Here is an 18,903-nt window from a genome sequence, read left to right on the forward strand (position 1 = left end):
GGGAGAAAAAGGAACACTTTTACACTGTTGGTGGTAGTGTAAATTAGTGCAACCATTGTGGAAGATAGTGTGGCGATTCCCCAGAAACCTAGAGGCAGAAATACCATTCAAGCCTGAAATCCCATTACTGGGTATATACTCAAAGGAATATAAATTGTTCTATTATTAATAAAAAGACATATGCATGTGTATGTTCATTGCATCACTATTCACAATAGCAAAGACATGGAATCAACCTAACTGTCCATCAATGATAGACTGGATAAAGAAAATGTGAAAAACATATACCACGGAACACTATGCAGCCATAAAAAGGAACAAGATCATGTCCTTTGCAAGGACATGGATGGAGTTGGAGGCCATTATCCTTAGCAAACTAACACAGGAATAGAAAACCAAATACCGCATGTACTCACTTATAAGTAGGAGCTAAATGATGAGAACTCATATACACATGGAGGGGAACAACAAACACTGGAGCCTGTTGGAGGTCGGAGGGTTGGAGGAGGGAGAGAATCAGGCAGAAGAGCTAATGGATACTGGGCTTAATACCTGGATGATGGGATGATCTGTGCAGCAAACCATCATCTAAAGTTGATGACTGTAGTGAACAAAATAGTAAGCCTTCCAAAAATCTCTGTCTCTTAATCCCTGAACCTGTGAATGCTACATTAAGTAGCAAAATGCACTTTACAAATGTGACTAAATCAAGGATCTTGAGATGGAGAGATTATCCTGGATTATCCACGTAGGTCCAATGTAATCATAAGGGTGTTACAATGGAAAGAGGGAGGTAGGAAAGTCACAGAGAAGATGTGACAATGAAGTGATGCAACTGCTGGCTGCCAAGAAATGAGGAAAGTCTCTAGAAGAACCTCTTCCCCATGAAAAAATAAAATAAAAAAGGAGGGGGTAAGGAAAGAGATTCTGCTCCAGAGCATCCAGGAGGAATATATCTCTGCTGACACCTTGATTTTATCCTTTAAAAACTCATTTTGGACTTCTGACCTCCAGAACTGTAAGATAATAAATTGTTTTAAGCCATTTCCTGTAACTTGCTAGCAGCAATGGGAAATGAATACAATGACAAAAGTCATGAGTGCAGTAGCCACAAAGCAGGCATCTGGGCATAATTGCTGGTTGATCATTCTAATCTCTAATCTGAGACCCAGTGTTCCTCAATATGAATACTGGATCTGCACAAAGCCTAGTTTGTTTTGGTTTTGAGTTTGGGGCACTATCCCCCGCTCCCAGTATTCTAGGTTTTACAGACCCACAACACGGCATCACTATGAAACTGGCCAAGCTTGGGAACCTTGTAAATTATCTCGTTTGAACTCCTACAAATTCTCTGGTTCCTAATCTGGAATCCAGGCCCTGGAGAGGTTCTCTCTGCCTGAACACCAGAACCTCTGTCAGAATAAGTCATTACTCCATAAATCTGTGGTGCTCCTCACTAGTGGTTGAGATTTGATTGATGAAACCTCTGAGGGCTGTCCTGGGCCCTTTGAGCCCATCTGGGTTTAGCTACTGAAATCCTTTGGAGAACACAGAATGCTGTTGAATTGTGTTCAAAAGAAGGAGTGCCCAATGGTAAAAGTCTAGGCAGAGAGAAAGACATGAGGGCAGAGGGATACAAAGTGGGGACTATTTCTGTGGCCAATGCCAGAAACAGGCAGGTGGCATTTTATGCCCTAGAGCTAATGATTCCCACCCATATTCCAACCTTAAGAAATCCAACAATGCCACCATGTGTGCTGAGCATGCTAACCAGCAAATAAAAATCAAATTTAGCATACTTACTTTTTAAAAATTAAATTATTGAAGAACATGAGTCTTACTGTAATCTCAAATTTTTTTTATCACTTTCATTCACCTATTTACCGGAGCTTCAGAATATGTGTCCTTTTTCAAACTGCTCCCTTCTGCTCTGAAAAATGAAAAACAATGCAAATACTGAACATCAGATTCTGAGTTGGGCATTGTACTAGACATTGGTACTAGACATTTGTACTGGACATTGTACTAGACTGGGCATTGTACTAGACATTGTACTAGATATTTTTATTCTGTGTAAAACCCCTTAGGTGATTACTATTATCCCAATTTTAAGATGAGCAAAGTGTGTTCAACCACATTAAGTTACTTGCATAAGGACTCACTTCTGGAAGCAGGGCTAGTGTTCAGGCAGAGAGAGCTTGTCCAGAGTCTGGACGCCAGCTCAGGGATCGTACTTGTCTTTCAGTTCATTTGACCTTTATTTGATATTTTGTTTAATACCTACTGTTTACTAGCTCTGTTCAATGTGTTAGATACAGCAGTGAACAAAACAGACAAAAGTTCTGTCCTCAGAATTTACATTCTAGTGTGTTGTCAAGACCCTGGGTTTATTTTATTAGTATCTTAAGATATTCAGCCATACACATGCATCATAATACTCCACTCAAATGGAAGTTTCATTCTAAGCAGCATCCTAGTTATACTTTCCTTGGGGATCTGACTTCAATCCTTAACATAAGCCCAACAGGAGTTCTTAAGTTTAGAGTTCCTGTTAACTTATATGTTTTGACAAGAAGAGCTGGATTTATGCATTTATGGTTCAGGTTTTATTTCCATGATTCCCAAAGGGTGACAGCCAATTGTGAGTTTCTGATGGACTGCATCTGCCTTCTGTTTTGCAGTTTGAGGGTCTGAGCAGCACTGGGCCAGGATCAGGCAAAGCAGCTGACACATGCTGGAAGCTCTTTCAATGTTGAATCCAAGCTCTATTGGAATGTGTGAATTCAAAGAATTATTTCATATTGTAATCCCTACTGCCCCGACAGTAACTTCTAACATTACTTTTTCATGCTTCACGAAGTTTGGTGGAATTTCTATGAAAATGAGATTTTCACTTTTAAAATATTTTAACAGGCAGTGAGTCGAATTTCTACCATGATTAAAGCACATAGATATAATGAAGCAGATTAAAATTTCTTAGCACCCATAGAAATAGAAATACTGTGGCTAAAAAGCCCTGAATCACAAGCATGCTTAAAAATATCAAAGATAGAAATCTTGGAGCAGCCTGCCACCTTCAGGATAACTTCCCAGTTAACGCTATCAGAGATCACTGATTTCAGCTTCTACAAATTCCAAATACCAATCCCTGTAAAAATGTTGAGTATAATTAAACAAAGGGTATTTAAATTAGAGTGGCTCAAGCCGTCTTCCTTGCAGTGCTTTTGCTCTGATTAAGCATTATATTTAATGATTACATTTCCCTTTCTTCATTTTGGTTCTTTGATTCTTGTTTTATTATTATTATTTTTTCTATTCGATTATCTTTACATCAATATTTTCTTACTTTAAACTGGTTAAAAACAACCACTCTACTTCATTTTGCTAAGCAGAGATCAGGACACTAAAAATAGATTTTGCAGCCACAGTAAGAGAAATACTGTAACTTCGGAAATCCTACTACTTCCTTCCTGGTGGGTTGATTATAGATTAATAACAATATTTCTAAAGGGTCTTAAATAAAAGCAGCACTACAGTAACCTATTCAGGAAATGCAGAGAGACAGAGAGAAGGTAAATGTAACACTCGTTTTTTTTTTGTTTTTTTGTTTTTTTGTTTTCTGATCTCTTATTGGCTGTTCCTTTCATTAAATTACACAGAGGCTTAAAAAGAATGAAGAAGAGAGAAGAGAAACAGGAGACGAAATGACTCAGCATTTAGTAGACTGGAGAAGTAAATCAGTAGCGAAAATACGATAAGGGAAAGTATAACTAAAATCGACACCATTTGGTCAAATGAGAACGGGATGTAACAAATAATGGAAAAAGAGAACATAGTGGCTTGAAAATGCATCAGGTGGGGGACAGGAAAATAAGAGGCATTTAAATTAGAGCAGCTGAGAACAAATATTCATCGACAATGAACATCCTTTCATTATTTTCCTTTTTAAAAAGCAGGAAAGGGCAACTTGAGAGCCCAGTTTGACCCTGGTGCAATAAGTTCCATTTTTATCGGCTAGCTCTTTGGTGGCATTGCCCTGTGAAACCACTTCAAGGTCAATTTCCTTACGACTTTGATTTTCAACTCTTCACTGACACTTTGGAATCACGTGGGAAGTCTTATCCAATGCTGGGCCTCACTCCACAAGAATTAAATCAGAAAGTCTGGGGTAGGGCCCGGCACGGAACTTTGCAGAGCTTCCTGGGTGACTCCCTCGAAGTTCCAGGGTTGACAGCAACCGTGTGTCTGGGGACTTAAGTCCTGCCGCCTCCCGCCGGAAGCGGCCCCCAGTGGGAACCGTCACTCGCTCCGAAGGGAGGGGCTCCCTTTTAAATTCCCTGGGCAGAGAAGCGGTGTGTGGCCTCCCGACCGCTAGTGGGCGACAGGCACGCATTTAAGCGCCCGCGGCCGGGCTTCCCCTCACATGTGCGCATGCTCCGGCCGTTCCGGAGGTTTCCTGAGCCGGTGTTCCCACGTGCGGCCTGAACCTGCGGACATAATGCTATGAGGAGATGGGGGCCCTGGTGATTCGCGGTATCAAAAATTTCAACCTAGAGAACCGAGCGGAAAGGGAAATCAGCAAGATGAAGCCCTCTCTCGCTCCCAGGCACCCCTCTACCAGCAACCTCCTGCAAGAGCAGATTAGTCGTGAGTGGTGCGAGGGCGTTTCGGGGCGCGGGGGCGCGGACTCCCTGGGCTGCCCACAGCCTGTGCCTAGTGTGGGCCCGGAGGCCAGGGGACCGGCTTCAGTCTGCTCGGCTGCAGCCGCTCGTGTTGGCTGAGCGCTGGAACGGGGAGCCGCTAGGCCGGTGACATTGAGACTGTCCTCCGCGCCCGCGGTGAGGTCGGCCGCCCCGCCTACTTCCGAGTCCCAGAGGCAGCAGCCTGTGCCCCCGCTAACCCAGCCCTCGCCCGCTCCTGTGACGGACTTGACACAGGGCGTCAAAATCCGAGAGGGTCACAGAGCTTTCTCTAGGGGTCTTCACTGGACAATGGACGCCGAGCCTGACCTGAAATTTTGATGTCCATTTAAAGTATTTTCCGAACAGTCCAAATGATTGTGTTTATTTTTTAAAAAAATTAAAGTGGTTAGGCCGGGCGCGGTGGCTCAAGCCTGTAATCCCAGTACCTTGGGAGGCCGAGGCGGGCAAATCACCTGAGGTCAGGAGTTCGAGACCAGCCTGGCCAACATGGCAAAACCCCGTGTCTGCAAAAAATACAAAAATTAACTGGGCGTAATGGCGCGCGCCTGTAATCTCAGCTAGTCGGGAGGCTGAGGTGGGAGAATCACTCGAAGCCAGGAGGCGGAGGTTGCAGGGAGCCGAGATCACGCGACTGCACTCCAGCCTGGACGACAGAGCGAGACTCCGTCTCAAAAAAGAAAAGAAAAAAAAGAAAGGGTTTGTGTTAAGCGTTTAGGATATTACAGGAAATTTTCCTTGATTTTAATATTGTGACTTTTTTTCCTTTCCTTAGACTATCCAGAAATTAAGGGAGAGATTGCTCGTAAAGATGACAAGCTGCTGTCATTTCTAAAAGATGTGTATGTTGATTCTAAAGATCCTGTGTCTTCCTTGCAGGTAAATGTGTGTTTAATTAAGTGAATACACAATTTACTTATTTTGGGGCTTCAGGAAAATGATTAAGTGTGGCAAGTCGTAAAAAGAGTACTCTGCAAGTATGTGTTGTGATCGGTCTATGCGCCTTGGCAAAATTTAAGCACAGTGGTCTGAGACAGCAAGACACTTAGGCCTTGGTTCATTGGATATTTACCAGAATTCTAAAATAACTTGTGAAAGTATTGATACAGAGCAACTGTGTGAATTATTCATAGTATTTCAGAATTTGTAAGGCATTACTTCCAGTGGTTGTCATGTGTGTGACAAAAGCAGAGCTTTAATATTTTTTTCTCATTCTTCTGTGGATTGAGGTATGTTCTAATCTCAGAGACTCCTTCAGTAGTGTAGTTGGGTTTTGTGGGGTGTTCTGTTTGTTTTTTTAAGGATGTATTCAGATAGGATATTTAAAATTAGGAGAAGGATCAAAGAATACACTGGGAATGGGAACCTATGTGTCAATCCATATACTGTATTATGTTAAGTCCTGGGCACAAGTGCTTTGTATATAGTGATGAACAAAACTAGTCCTTGCTCTCACAGGGCTTATGATGTTGTGAAGGACACAGACATTGAACAGATGAGCAACAATGTGACCGTAATTATGGGAAAAGTACGGGCACTGTTGAGTATATTGGAGGGACCTCTTTGAAATTGGAGGATCACGGATGGTTTCTGAGAAAGTTAAATGCTCAGGCCTGAGGGATCAATTGGAGTTAACCAGATAAGTTTTTGGGGGCAGGAAGATTCTAGTTAGGGGTAAAAGTTTAAAGGACAAAGTGCCAACAACTTCCAGATTTTTTTTTTCACTCTAAAATATTCTAATACTGTCTCTCTGTCTCTGGATATTTGCACAGATAGAATTATTAGTATAATTTTCACTACAGAGGAGAAATAATACGATTTGTAAATTGCTGTGCATAGTAATTGTAGGGTTCAGTTATCACCAAATGCTCACATTAAAAAGGTATAGGGTTAATGTCTGTGTTCTTTATGTTATTTTAAAATAGGTGTTGAATAATACTCCCCAAGTTTTCTTTCTCTTGTGTTACTTAATTATGCATCTGCAAATTCACTCTTGGGAGCAAAAAAAAAGTTAATGCTTTGTATGTAGAAGACTCAGTTATACACATAATGAATGCATAAAGAGATATGTATATAGTGATATTAATATTTCATGGGGACATTAGGAAAAGTCTAAATAGATTCCTTAGGGACAGTGATAATGAAAACTGGAATTGCCTTTTGTTTATGTTCTTTGTTCCTTTTTTTCCTTCGGGCAGTTCATGGTGCCTCTAGACGTCGTTGATACTGGGCCTTTCATATGGCAAATTATTTATTTGTTGTCTCACTTTTTAACATATTTATTCAAAATGCTGTCAAATATTTCAGTCTTTTTGTCTTTTGTGATAAAGGAATACTGGGCCCACTCTACCATCATATAAACTCTTCCGTGTTTTCTTCCTGTAGTTTTATAACTACATTTTATATTAAAATCTTTATCTGGCATTAAATGTGGTTTTTGATGTGTGGAATAGATGAGTTGAACCTCTTTTCAAACAGATGGCTAGTTGTCTAAATATAATTTGTTGAATAGCCCAGACCTTTCTCCGCTTACTTAAAATGCATCTCTAGATACACATATGGGTCTATTTATGGACTCATCAGTTTTACTTATTTTTCTATTTTTACACTAGAACCATAGTTTTAATTGAGCTTTATAATGTATGTTGATATGTCTTATAGTCTTCTCTCATTGTTTTAAAAAGTTTCTTGTCTCTTTTCGAAAACACATTAATATTTTTCCAGGTGAAATTGTCATGTTCTTTATTAAAAGTCTTTGAGGGGTAAAGGGAATGTTGTTACTGTGATGAGAGCTTTTTTCACTTTAAATTTAAACTGTTTATTGCTAATACAGTAGTCTTCCCTTATCAGCAGGTAGGTTCCAAGACCCTCAGTAGAGCCTGAAACTGAGGGTGGTACCGAACCCTATATATACTGCTTTTTCCTATAAATCTATACTATGATAAAGTTTAATTAACAACTAATAAAATGGAACAGTTGCAACAATTTCAGGGTTAGAAGATTCATTTTTATTATCCATGTTAGCACTCTCACCATATGATTTTTTTTCCTCATTAAGTCAATGACTTTTACTTTCTCACTTGAAGGAAGCCCTTTATAATGGCTTCTCTTTGGCATAACTGAGTTGCCAGCACCACTGCTCTTGTGCTTTGGGGCTATTCTTGGTAAGGTAAGGGTTACTTGCACACAAGCACAGTGATGCCACACAGTCTGATAACCAGAATGGCTACTAAGTGACTTAACAGGCAGGTAGCCTATACAGCGTGGATACACTGTACAAAGGGAGGATTAACCTCCTAGACAGAATGGAATGGATAGCATAAGAATTCATTATGCTGGTCAGAGTGGTTTGCAGTTTGAACCTTATGGATTGTTTGCTTCTGGGGTTCTTCATTTAATATTTTTGGTCTGTGGTTGACTCCAGATAACTGTAGATAAAGCCTGGGACTACTATATATCAGGAAGTGAGTGGTTTTTATAGTGTAACTACTCACATTGCTAGGTTATTATTTCTGTTAGGTTTTCAGTTGATTCTCTTTTCTAAATATATTCTTATATCTATGTAAAATTAAAAACTTCTCTTTCTAGTATTTATACTTAATTTTTTTATTGTGTTGTATATATTAACATGCCAGTGAAAGTAGTCATTCTCACCTGTTCCTTCCTTCCATAGGATGTCTCAAATGTTTCAGCATTAATTATAATAGAATGATACTTGTTTTCTATTAAAAAATACTTATATCACATTTGGGACATTTTCTTCTATTTTTAGTTTCCTAAGGGTTTTTTTTTTTTTTCCAGTCAAGAGGTTTTTGAATCTTCTTAGATTTTTTTGTGTCAAATAATTATTAATTTTAATATTTACTATTAATTAGAAAGGAAATCTGAATACAGACGTGCTTGGAGTAGAAGGAAGATCTTCCTTACCTGGGAATATGAAAATGAGAGAAACTTTGAGATTTGGAAAGTGAAGAAATTGAGAAGAGTGTTTCAGGCCTAGTTTGCAATATAAAGATAAAAGAGTGTGTGATGCCTTTGAAGAATGGTTAGAATTCACTGCAGTTATGGGAAAATGTGCAGTGTGAATTTGGGATAAGTGAGTTGGGATAGAGAGTGATGGGGTCAGATCATAAAGGCCCTTATTTTTCTTGCTAAGGAGTTTTGTTTTATTCTGAAGACAATGGGAAGTTATTAAAGAGTTAATGGTCAAAAAGTGATGTTAGATTTGAAAGTAGCCTGGTGGGGGCACAAAGTGCATTTTATCTAATTAGAAGAGACCAGATAGGAGGTATTTGCAGTCATTTCTGCAAGAGACATTGACTTGGACTAGGGTGTTTTAGCAGTATGGGGGAGAAGTGAGTGAGTTTGAGAGAGACATATGATGCAGTATCAACAGGATTTGGTCATTGATTGGTGTAATGAGTGAGGGAGAGGGAGGTGAAGGTATAATCTCATTTTGGGCATGAGAGATGGGTAGTGTTGGTCATTGAGATTGAGGATATGGGAGTAGAACTGGTGATAGGTTTAGTTTCAGATAATATTGAATTTGAGGAGCATGTCAGTCATTTAAGTGGAGATACCTGTAAGCATTTCGGTTGGGAAATCAAGAAAAGGTCTTGGTTTATCATCACAACTTTGGAAGTAATTAACTTGTAGGCAGTAATGGAAGTTAGAGGAGTGTGTGGGATTACTTTGGAGGAATGTGTAGAGTGAAAAGAAGGCCTGGGCACTCTTAAATGTCACACACTGACATTTAAGGGTAAGCAAAAGGAAAAGGGTCCATGAAAAAAACCCGAAGGACCCACTGGAAAAACTGATGAAAAACTGAGGGGGTGGCATAGAAACCAAGGCGGGAAGATAGTTATAGGTACATTGGAGTGGTCAGCAGTGTCAGATGTAGTGAGATACTGTAGTGAGTCCAAATGAGGTCGAAAATGTGTCCTCTGAATTAAGCAACTAGGCAGTCATTAGAGATAGCAAGCATTATTTCTTTTAAACATTACCTGAAGAGAAGGAAACTGGTCATAAAAGAGGTGTTGGCTTTGGGTTTGGTGGGCATGTTAAAAAAGGTAGTAACTATAGCATTTATATATTTGGCCAAAAAGCAGCAGTAGGCACGGTGCAGTAAAAAAAGGAAAAGAAAAGAAAGAATGTTAGGCATAGCTAGGAAATGAGAATGAAATGCAGAGCACACACGCCAGAATTAAGCTGGGATGGGACGGCTAGATGGAAGTATGGGTGTGCATAGGTTGTTTTATTTATGCTGGAGTGTATTGGAGGCGTTAGTTTATTTTCTCAGGGGAGACAAGATCACTAGCAATATTTGAATTCATTCAAGGTGTTTGGGAGCGCTGAGTATGAAATACAACAAAGCTAGGAAACAGAATAGATGTTATCAAGCCAGCTGTTAGGGTGGCATCAGAATCCTGCCCTTTTAAAACAGGTGCAGTTTTTAATCAATTATTTTCATTGTTCTTTTAAAACACATGAAATAATGTGGTGAGTGGATGGTATACATTTGGTTATTATTTTCTAGAGCTACCTACATTTCTTAATAACGATAGAGCTATAGTTATGAAAAGGCAGTGTGGCAAAAGTACTATTAAACTATGGCTCATTATAATAAGAAAATGAAGTTTGGAAAATCGTGTATAGAATTTGTGTTAGTCCATTCTTGCACTGCTATTAAGAAATGCATGAGACTGGGTAGTTTATAAAGAAAAGAGGTTTAATTGGCTCACGATTCTGCAGGCCATACAGGAAGGATAGCAGCTTCTGCTTCTGGGGAGGCCTCAGGAAACTTATAATCATGGTGGAAGGGGAAGCAGGCATGGCTTATATTGCCAGAGCAAGAAGAGGTGAGGTGTGGGGGAGGTGCCAGACTTTTAAACAACCACATGTGGTGAGAACTCTATTGCAAGAACAGCACCACAGGGGGAAATCTGCTCCCATGATCTAGTCACTTCCTACCATGCCCTACGTCCAACATTGGGGATTACAATTTGGTGACCTGAGATTTGGGTGGGGACACAGATCCAAACCATATCAGTTGTTATTTGAAGAGGAATAGTATAGATTTGAGAAGTATGAAAGTAGATGTCAGATCTTTTCTCTCATCTTAAAACCTTTTTTTTTTTTTTGATACTAGGTAAAAGCTGCTGAAACATGTCAAGAGCCAAAGGAGTTCAGATTGCCGAAAGACCATCAGTTTGATATGATAAATATGAAGAGCATTCCCAAAGGCAAAATTTCTGTTGTAGAAGCATTGACACTTCTCAATAATCATAAACTTTATCCAGAAACCTGGACTGCTGAGAAAATAGTGCAAGAATACCAGTTAGAACAGAAAGATGTGAATTCTCTTCTTAAGTATTTTGTTACTTTTGAAGTCAGAATCTTCCCTCCTGAAGACAAGAAAGCAATACAATCAAAATGAAGAAAATCACAAAAATTTCCTATGTGTACTCCTCATCCTGTATATTTTCTCTTTTTTTGCATATTAAATTACGTTAATTACCAAATATTTAATGCTCTCATCATGAGGGCATATTCTTAATATTTATTGAGCTCGCTGACTTTTCAAGATTGCCATAGAATGTATTTTGTTTTAATTTGGTTTAGGCATATTTCATATGTGCATGTCAACATGACTAATCAGTACATCTGTGCCTTTATTATGGTGAAAGAGTTAATTTGTTATTTTAGGCACATATACCAGCTTTTAAATTGGTCATATTACCCCTTGGGAAATGTCCTGAATCCCTCAATTGAGTTTTACTTTCCAAGTTAGGTGTTTAGTTCATTCTTCATATGTGATAGTGAAAGTAAAAGCTTTCCTGACCCTTAAGACTGCCATTTTCTTGTTAGGGAAAGAGACTCGATAGCAAGGTAGACTAACAGTATTTCCCAAATAAAGGCACACAGGAGAAAACAAATCAATAGAATCTAATTAAAATTACCACTACAGGGAATAAGAAGTATTGAGGATTTACTTTATTTTCAATTGATTTTAAGTATGGAATAATTGTATTTACAGCTATAAAAAGTAATTAGGGGTGTTTACAAAATGTTGGGAATTTCTGCTTTGACAAATAGGTAAGTCCCATGGCCTTCAGAGAGGCAGGCAGCAGTAGAAACTTTCAAAAAAGTAACATTTCTCTGGATTTAATGTGGAAATAGAGAAAAAATTAAAGAATAATTAAATCAAAAAACCATGGTAAATGAAATTTGGTGATTACATACAGTTTTGGATGTTAATGCTAGTTGAGAGAAGAGAAAAAAATAGCAAGTAGAAGCAGAGAACAGGATCATTGGAAGGGACCTTAGAAATTGCTGCTTCATCCATTTTAGCAAACTTATTAGCATAGCATGTACCAGTACTAGGATCTTGAGTGAGAGTGTGTGAGTTTAGCTCTGCTTAATATATTACTACTTGTGGGATCTTTGGGAGACTGTATCCTCTTTGAGGTTGAATTTCTTCTATAAAATGAACATAATGCTACCTTAAATGTAAGGGTTATCATGAAGATAAATAATAAAGGACTACAAAGGACCAAGCAAATGGGAATTATTTTTTGCAGTGGAGAAACAAGTGCCTGGGGAGAATATATGACCTAAGGTTCTGTAGTTTATGACCTAACCAGTCTCAGAATTTAGTTTTTCAAATCCTAGTAGTGTGTTTTTTCTGTCTTAAAGCAGCATACCTCAGAGAAGGGAAAAGGTGTGAATTGTGGGTATATTAGGGTTATCATTGCTTCTGAGGGGAGGTAGGCATCACTACTTCCCAGAGATGCCCCTGGAAATGATATAAAAGATGTTGAAGAATTCAACATGATGACGGAATGAGGCATTTGTAATAATGCTGAGAACAGAAAAATGGACTAAGTGGAAATTTGTAAGCATGTCTTTAAATGTTGATTTCTTATGTGAATGAACTACCTAATTTAGTTCAGTAATTGTTTTATGAAAACGTGAAATAACTACTCAATATAAAATGCATTTTAAAACTAAATCAGTCAAAATTTTATTTTTATAATGGTCATTAGTTGAGTCACTAATACTAGTACACTGTTTCTGAGCCATCTTCTCTATTCATATCTACGTTGTGTGGTTAGACAGCTGTTATGTGGTGTGACATGATAAAATAAAGGACTTCTTCCCATACCATTCATCAGTCCTGCTATACTGCCTTTTATTATATGTAGGAGAGCACTTGGTAGCAGTGATGTCAGAAAGTGCATGGAATTTAGATTCAGAAAACGTGAGTTTAGATATCAGGATCACTAGCCATGCCATCTAACATTTTAAAAGTAATTACTAGGGTCTGATTGAGGTGCTTTACATGTATTAACTTGCTTAATATTTACCATAGGTACAAGGATAAGTAGCCATATTTTAGAAGCACAGAGAGCTTCAGTAACTGCAAAGATTAGTAAATGTTGAAGCCTGGATTTAGTCCTGTTAGGCTGTTTTCAGAACCATGTGCTTCTAAGTGATACACTATGTTGCCTTTGTAAGATTAGGAGAGTTAATGAGGTGTCATGCAAAGTGCCTGGGACATATGAGGCCAGGACTACTCAGTGCTCACTGTATATGAGAATCACCTGTAGAATTCTGGGAAAATACAGATGTCTGCTATGAGAGACTGGTGTAGTAAGTCTGGGAGACTCCTGGGTTCATGGATTCTGGATAAGGAGTGTTTAAAAAATATCTATGACCAGTACCACCGGCATGTTCAAAATTGCTGATCACTAGTACAGGTGAAATAGCATTCTCTGGTCTAAAGTTTATTGTGAAAGAAGATAAGGATCAGGGAATAGACAGAAGGGTGGCCTTAACGGAGTTTGAAGAAAGGAAGCTTTCCAGATGATGGAAGGGAGAAGGAAAATTTCAGGAGATTCAAAGATTTGGGGATAGCGTCAGGAGAGGAAGGAAGGAGGTTAATAGGCTGGGCAGGAGAGCCAGGATCCAGGGAGCTGATAGAGGAAAAGCTCCCAAAAAGGGAGAACCCTTCTGCAGAAAAGTGGGTGGATTTGGGAAAATTCTACCATAAATAGGGTGAGCATATAATTTTTTGCCCAAACTAAAATACTTGAAAAGGGATACCAATTACATCACAAGAATAGGGACAATAGGCATAAACTGGAATGTCTTGGACAAATTAGAAGGTTTGATAATCCTAACTGCAAGAGCCACTGTTGGAGGATTTAAAGGTCACCTCTGAGCTGGATGTAACCATCTTAGCTCCAACTTGCCAACATTTAGCATCTAACCATCACTCAGGAATGATTCCTGTCTGCCAGAGGGCTTTGCTTCGTCCCCAAATACTTGTGCATGGACAGCCCCTCTTCTGTATTTACTCAATGCCCTTAAAACACCCATAATCTCAAGAAAAGGAGAGCGGGGTCCTAAGCATTTAGTGTGAGGAGGCTTCTGTACCCATACTTGAAGTGATTGAACTGAAGGGCTCAAAGCACCCTGAATTGGGGCTGTGCTTAAAGATAGCCTGTTGGGTACAAGTTGAAAATATACAAGAAAAGAACAAGTATAAAGTATTAAAATGGTTTTATGCACCTCAAATAGCCATCACTCATTGTTTGATAACTACTCTGTCTTGTCCTGACAAAGACCAATCTATGAAACTGTTTGAGAGAAGGAATGTCCTTTTTTTTTTTTTTTTTTCAGCCTGGGTGCTCCATTTCTTCTGCTTCAGGAGTAATAGGACTGGATTACTTATTAGGGAAATGGTGAAAATCAGAAGCACTTATTAGGTATAAATTCCTATGTAAAAACCCCTGTGTATTAGGTATAAATTCCTATGCTTTAAATTCAGAGCATTTGGGTCATGAATTCCATGTACTCCCATGGTTTTTTTTGTTTTTGTTTTTGTTTTTGCCACTGTCAGCGCCCCAACAAAAAAACTAAATCTTGGGAGCACTTGTGAATAGAATTGTAGAAGAGTGGCTCACTAGTTAGAAGAGTAGAATCCTGAGCAGAACTGGAGTTCTGTGATTTTTCAGTGTATTGATATTGTAAAGTGTATAGTAGGTAACATCAAAATTGCTTCCTTCTCTGCTTCCTGTGAAGAAAATGGTAACAAGGAGGTCATTGTAAAGATGAATAATTTGGGAATAAGAATTTTGTTAAAATGAGATAAGCTAGTACCTAGGAATTGAGACGTAATCCCTGAGATGAAATGGATAACAGTACAGTTGATGAGCAGGAAAATTCTTCAGTTACATGAGATAATAACCTTTGGAAAGGTTATCTAAGTCTTAAACAGAAAAGTTACCTGACTGACAATCAATTCTGCTTATGGTTCAAATGCAAGCAAAGTAATACTTCATTTGTAGGATTATTGACATCCACGTGTGGAAATAGAAGGGGCCGCTGAGGAAAAATATATCAATTTCTAAAGTAAGCCTTGGGCCTTTTTTATTTCCAGAAGAATAAATATTGATTAATACATACATATTTGGTAGTAAAAATTCCATTTAAAACTAATGATATTTGAGTAATTTTGCCATGTTTGTCTGCTTTATACCATTTTGTATGGGAAATATCATAGCCAAAATTTTCTCTGAATGTCTTCCTGCATTTCAGGGTAAGCATTAACACAAATCACCTAATACTTTAACTGAACTATATAATGATTACTCCATTTATTTTAGAATTAGTTTTAATTTCCTTTCATTTTTCAATGATCCTGTTATACAACCAGGCAATTTGTATGTTTGTGTATAACATACCAGTATATTTTTGTGTAATATTTAAATTTTACTTTTTACTTTTGTTTTCAGTATATGGCATTATGATTTGACATATCTTTATATGGTTTGGCGAGTATAGAAACAGATGCTGTTTTTTAATTGCCCATGTAAGAAACAATACAAATGAGCTCTTATTTATTATTCACATTATTTTTAGGTGTAGGAAAATCCTTGCATAGAGTCATAGAATATTCAACTCTGATTGACTTATTGCTCCTTAGGCCATTATCCATTCATTATTCAATCATTTCTGTATCAGTCTTTCTCCTTCTGGTGCTGGCTCAGAACTGATGCTATGGCTTCAGATAAGGAGCATAGAAATGGGGAAAAGCCACTTAAAATGCATCCTGTAGAAAGAAAAGGGGACAAAGAGAGAGAATTGTTTTATTATATTTTGCTTTACAGATATCTCAGAAATCCTACAATACCACCAAAGCAAAAGAGTACCTTGTCTCTTCTTAAATTGTTCTTTTGTTCCATCTTTTTCTTTCATCACCAACCCTGATATTTCTAGAGGAATAATAAAAGGTAAGACAGAATATTTTTTAAAGACCCAATTTAAGAGATTGTAAAGCCTTGAAACAACACTCATAATGAAGCCTTTAAATATTTAGGTCACCACATTCTATTTTTTTCAGAGACCCACTTCTAGGTAGGTCAAATGTGCAATCTACTTCTGTATGTACATTTAAGATTAATAGCATTTTGTAAAACTTTCTTTGCTTGCACAAGTTTTTAAGCAAAAAGAAGACAAACATTTCAACTATGCTTAATAGCTGTTTAAAAGATAAGTGGCTTCTCAAATTCTTTTCTCAAATCAATAATATTACCAGTTGTTCCTTCATCACAAATATTTATTGATATAAGTATTATGTGTCAGACACTTATCTAGAGGCTGGGGATACTGCAAGGAAGATAACAAAGTTCCAGGTCTCATGGAGCTTAAGTTTTATACTGTTAGCTGCTGTTCAGTTATCTATTTCTCTATAATAAGCCATCTCAAAACCTAGCAACTTAAAACAATTTATTATTATCTCTCATGATTCTGCAGATTGAAGAACCATTGAAGCTCAGCTAGATGGTTTTCCCTTGGCATCTCTCATGTAGTTGCAGCTGGTGCTGTTGTCATCTGAAGGCTCACCTGGGCGGGACATTCAAGAGAGCCTACTCTTATGACAGCATTTGATACTGTTTGTTGGCTAAGAGTTTGGCTAAGGCTATAGACTGGAGCATCTATAGGCAGTCTGTTTATATGGCATGGGTTTCTTATAGCATGGTGATTGGCTGGGTTCACAAACAAACACTGCAGAACAAAGAAAGTGAAACTGTCAGGTAGGTCAGTTGCTGCTGCTGCTGCTTTTATTTATTTATTTATTTATTTGAGATGCAGTTTCGCTCTTGTTGCCCAAGCTGGAGTGCAATGGTGCAATCTCGGCTCACTGCAACCTCTGCGTCCTGGGTTCAAGTGACTCTCCTGTCTCAGCCTCCCAAGTAGCTGGGATTACAGGTGCCCACCACCACACCTGGCTAATTTTTCATATTTTTAGTAAAGACAGGGTTTCACCATGTTGGCCAGGCTGGTCTCAAACTCCTGACCTCAGGTGATCCACCTACCTCAGTCTCCCAAAGTGCTGGGATTATAGACGTGAGCCACTGCCCCCGGCCTGTCAGCTTCTTCAGGCCTGGGCTTAGACATTGGCAGAGCATCACTTCTTTATTCCATTTGTCAGAGTAGCCACAAAGTCTGCCTTGATTCAAGTGTAGGGAACATAAACCACACTATGGGAACGTGTCAAAGAACTTGTGGCCATCTTTGCCTTTTGCAGCGCATCATATCAGGAAACACATGAAGTCAATTTGTCTCATTTTGATGATGTTAACTTTGATAGCTTGGCTAAGGTAGTGTCTGTCAGATTTTCACTATAAAATTATTATTTTCTGTAGTTAATAAGTTATTGCTTAGGAAAAGGCATGAGAAGCTCTGGAAGTGTTCTCAATCTTGATCTTGGTAGCCATTGCATTAGTGCAAATACATCAAGCTGTACATTTCAGAATAAAGCATTTTATATACTTTAGTATACTGTGTTTAATACTTTAATAAAAAAGAAAAAAATTAAAAAATTAAATTCACCATTTTTACCTTCATACCTTGCCCTGTTGTACGTCCTTAGGTTGTTTGGACAGTGATCCCACTTATCTCCCAATTACAAAGACTGCAAAACTCAGATACCCTGACTGTTCTCTAATTTGCCCCCACCACCAGCTTCCTGCTTCAGTAATGATGCTCTATAATTCAGTTTTCAACTAGCACTCAGGCTGATTTTTCCAAAAACACAAATATGAAAATGCTGCTCCTTTGTGATAAATTCATTCTATCATTTTAGGATGAAATCCAAGTTCTGTAAGTTATAAGGAACTCTGTGCCTGCTTAATCTCTCCAAACTCGTCTCTCACGACTTTCTCAATGTGAACTCCGGCTTTCCTAAGTTTCCTACCAAGATAAGTATTTACCTATGACTAAAATGCAAAATAATACTTCAGAGGTTTATCGAATGGCAGTTTAGTTCAATTCTAGCTAGTGAATATTACTGAGTGTTAATTCGATGTAAGGCTCTGAACTATGTAAGAGTCATGATAAAGAATAAACATAGTCCCTGCTTGCTACTTGGGACAAGAGAAGTGTGCAGATTACCCCATTACAGGGCAAAATTTAGTAAGTGCTGTAAGTATAAACACAATGCTATGGGGAATCAAAGGTGTGAGAGATGAAAGCCTTGTTGAACATGACTTATTTGCCTGAATTAATGGAACTGTCCCAAGAAAAAAATGAATGGAGCTGCTATTTAAGGGGAAAAAGAATACAAAAGTAATTACTTCACCAAAGAGTTCAGGTTCCCGGCAAGCCTAGTCCCTTTGTGTGGCTGGTGTATTTGGTGACTATGCATGCGGAAGGTCTTCCACTCCCTGTGAATACACTCCAGTTCTTGAGAGGCTATTGTAAGTATTCATCCTTTGTGTGGTTTTGATTTTCCTATGCTGGTGGATATTGTTAGCATTTTGATTTTCTTCTTGCAGAGCACTGCTGTGGCTGGTACAGTGGAGGCTGGCACTCCACCTTGATGTTCACTATGGGGCTTTTGTGCAGTCTGTTATCCTGAAACAGCCCTCTTTCACGTTTACAGAGAAGGTGTAACCTCTAGCAAAATCTCAGAGCTTCACATTTTATTAGACACCTAATGTTCTTTTAATATCTACTATTTATATTTATGTGCATTGGAATCCTTTGACTATATAGCTGCTATAGAAGAGCTAACTGCATTAACTTGCTCGGGCTGCAGAATAAAATATCACAGACTGGGTGAATTAAACAAACAACAGCAATTTATTTCCTCAGCTCTGGAGGCTGAGAGTTTGAGATCAAGGAGTTGGCAGGG

At 38.4% G+C, this 18,903-nt stretch overlaps 1 protein-coding gene across 1 annotated transcript; it reads left to right on the top strand.

The window, feature by feature from the left end:
* The first annotated feature begins 4,418 nt into the window (after positions 1-4,418).
* Positions 4,419-11,223, top strand: NDUFAF4 (NADH dehydrogenase (ubiquinone) complex I, assembly factor 4). Its single transcript, XM_011955167.1, has 3 exons — positions 4,419-4,647; positions 5,476-5,579; positions 10,849-11,223. Exons 1-3 carry the CDS (start codon positions 4,512-4,514, stop codon positions 11,134-11,136), a joined length of 528 nt encoding a protein of 175 aa, XP_011810557.1. The 5' UTR covers positions 4,419-4,511; the 3' UTR covers positions 11,137-11,223.
* The last annotated feature ends 7,680 nt before the right edge of the window (positions 11,224-18,903 follow it).

This window comes from Colobus angolensis, unplaced genomic scaffold (genome assembly GCF_000951035.1).
Source record: "Colobus angolensis palliatus isolate OR3802 unplaced genomic scaffold, Cang.pa_1.0 Scaffold398, whole genome shotgun sequence".
Lineage (NCBI taxonomy): Eukaryota > Metazoa > Chordata > Mammalia > Primates > Cercopithecidae > Colobus > Colobus angolensis.

Bases quoted from the DNA above. Each gene is read 5' to 3' on its own strand.
- NDUFAF4 (XM_011955167.1), top strand. From the start codon at position 4,512: ATGGGGGCCCTGGTGATTCGCGGTATCAAAAATTTCAACCTAGAGAAC. The intron at 4,648-5,475 runs GTGAGTGGTGCG...TCCTTTCCTTAG, and splicing joins CCTGCAAGAGCAGATTAGTC to ACTATCCAGAAATTAAGGGA. The intron at 5,580-10,848 runs GTAAATGTGTGT...TTTTGATACTAG, and splicing joins ATCCTGTGTCTTCCTTGCAG to GTAAAAGCTGCTGAAACATG.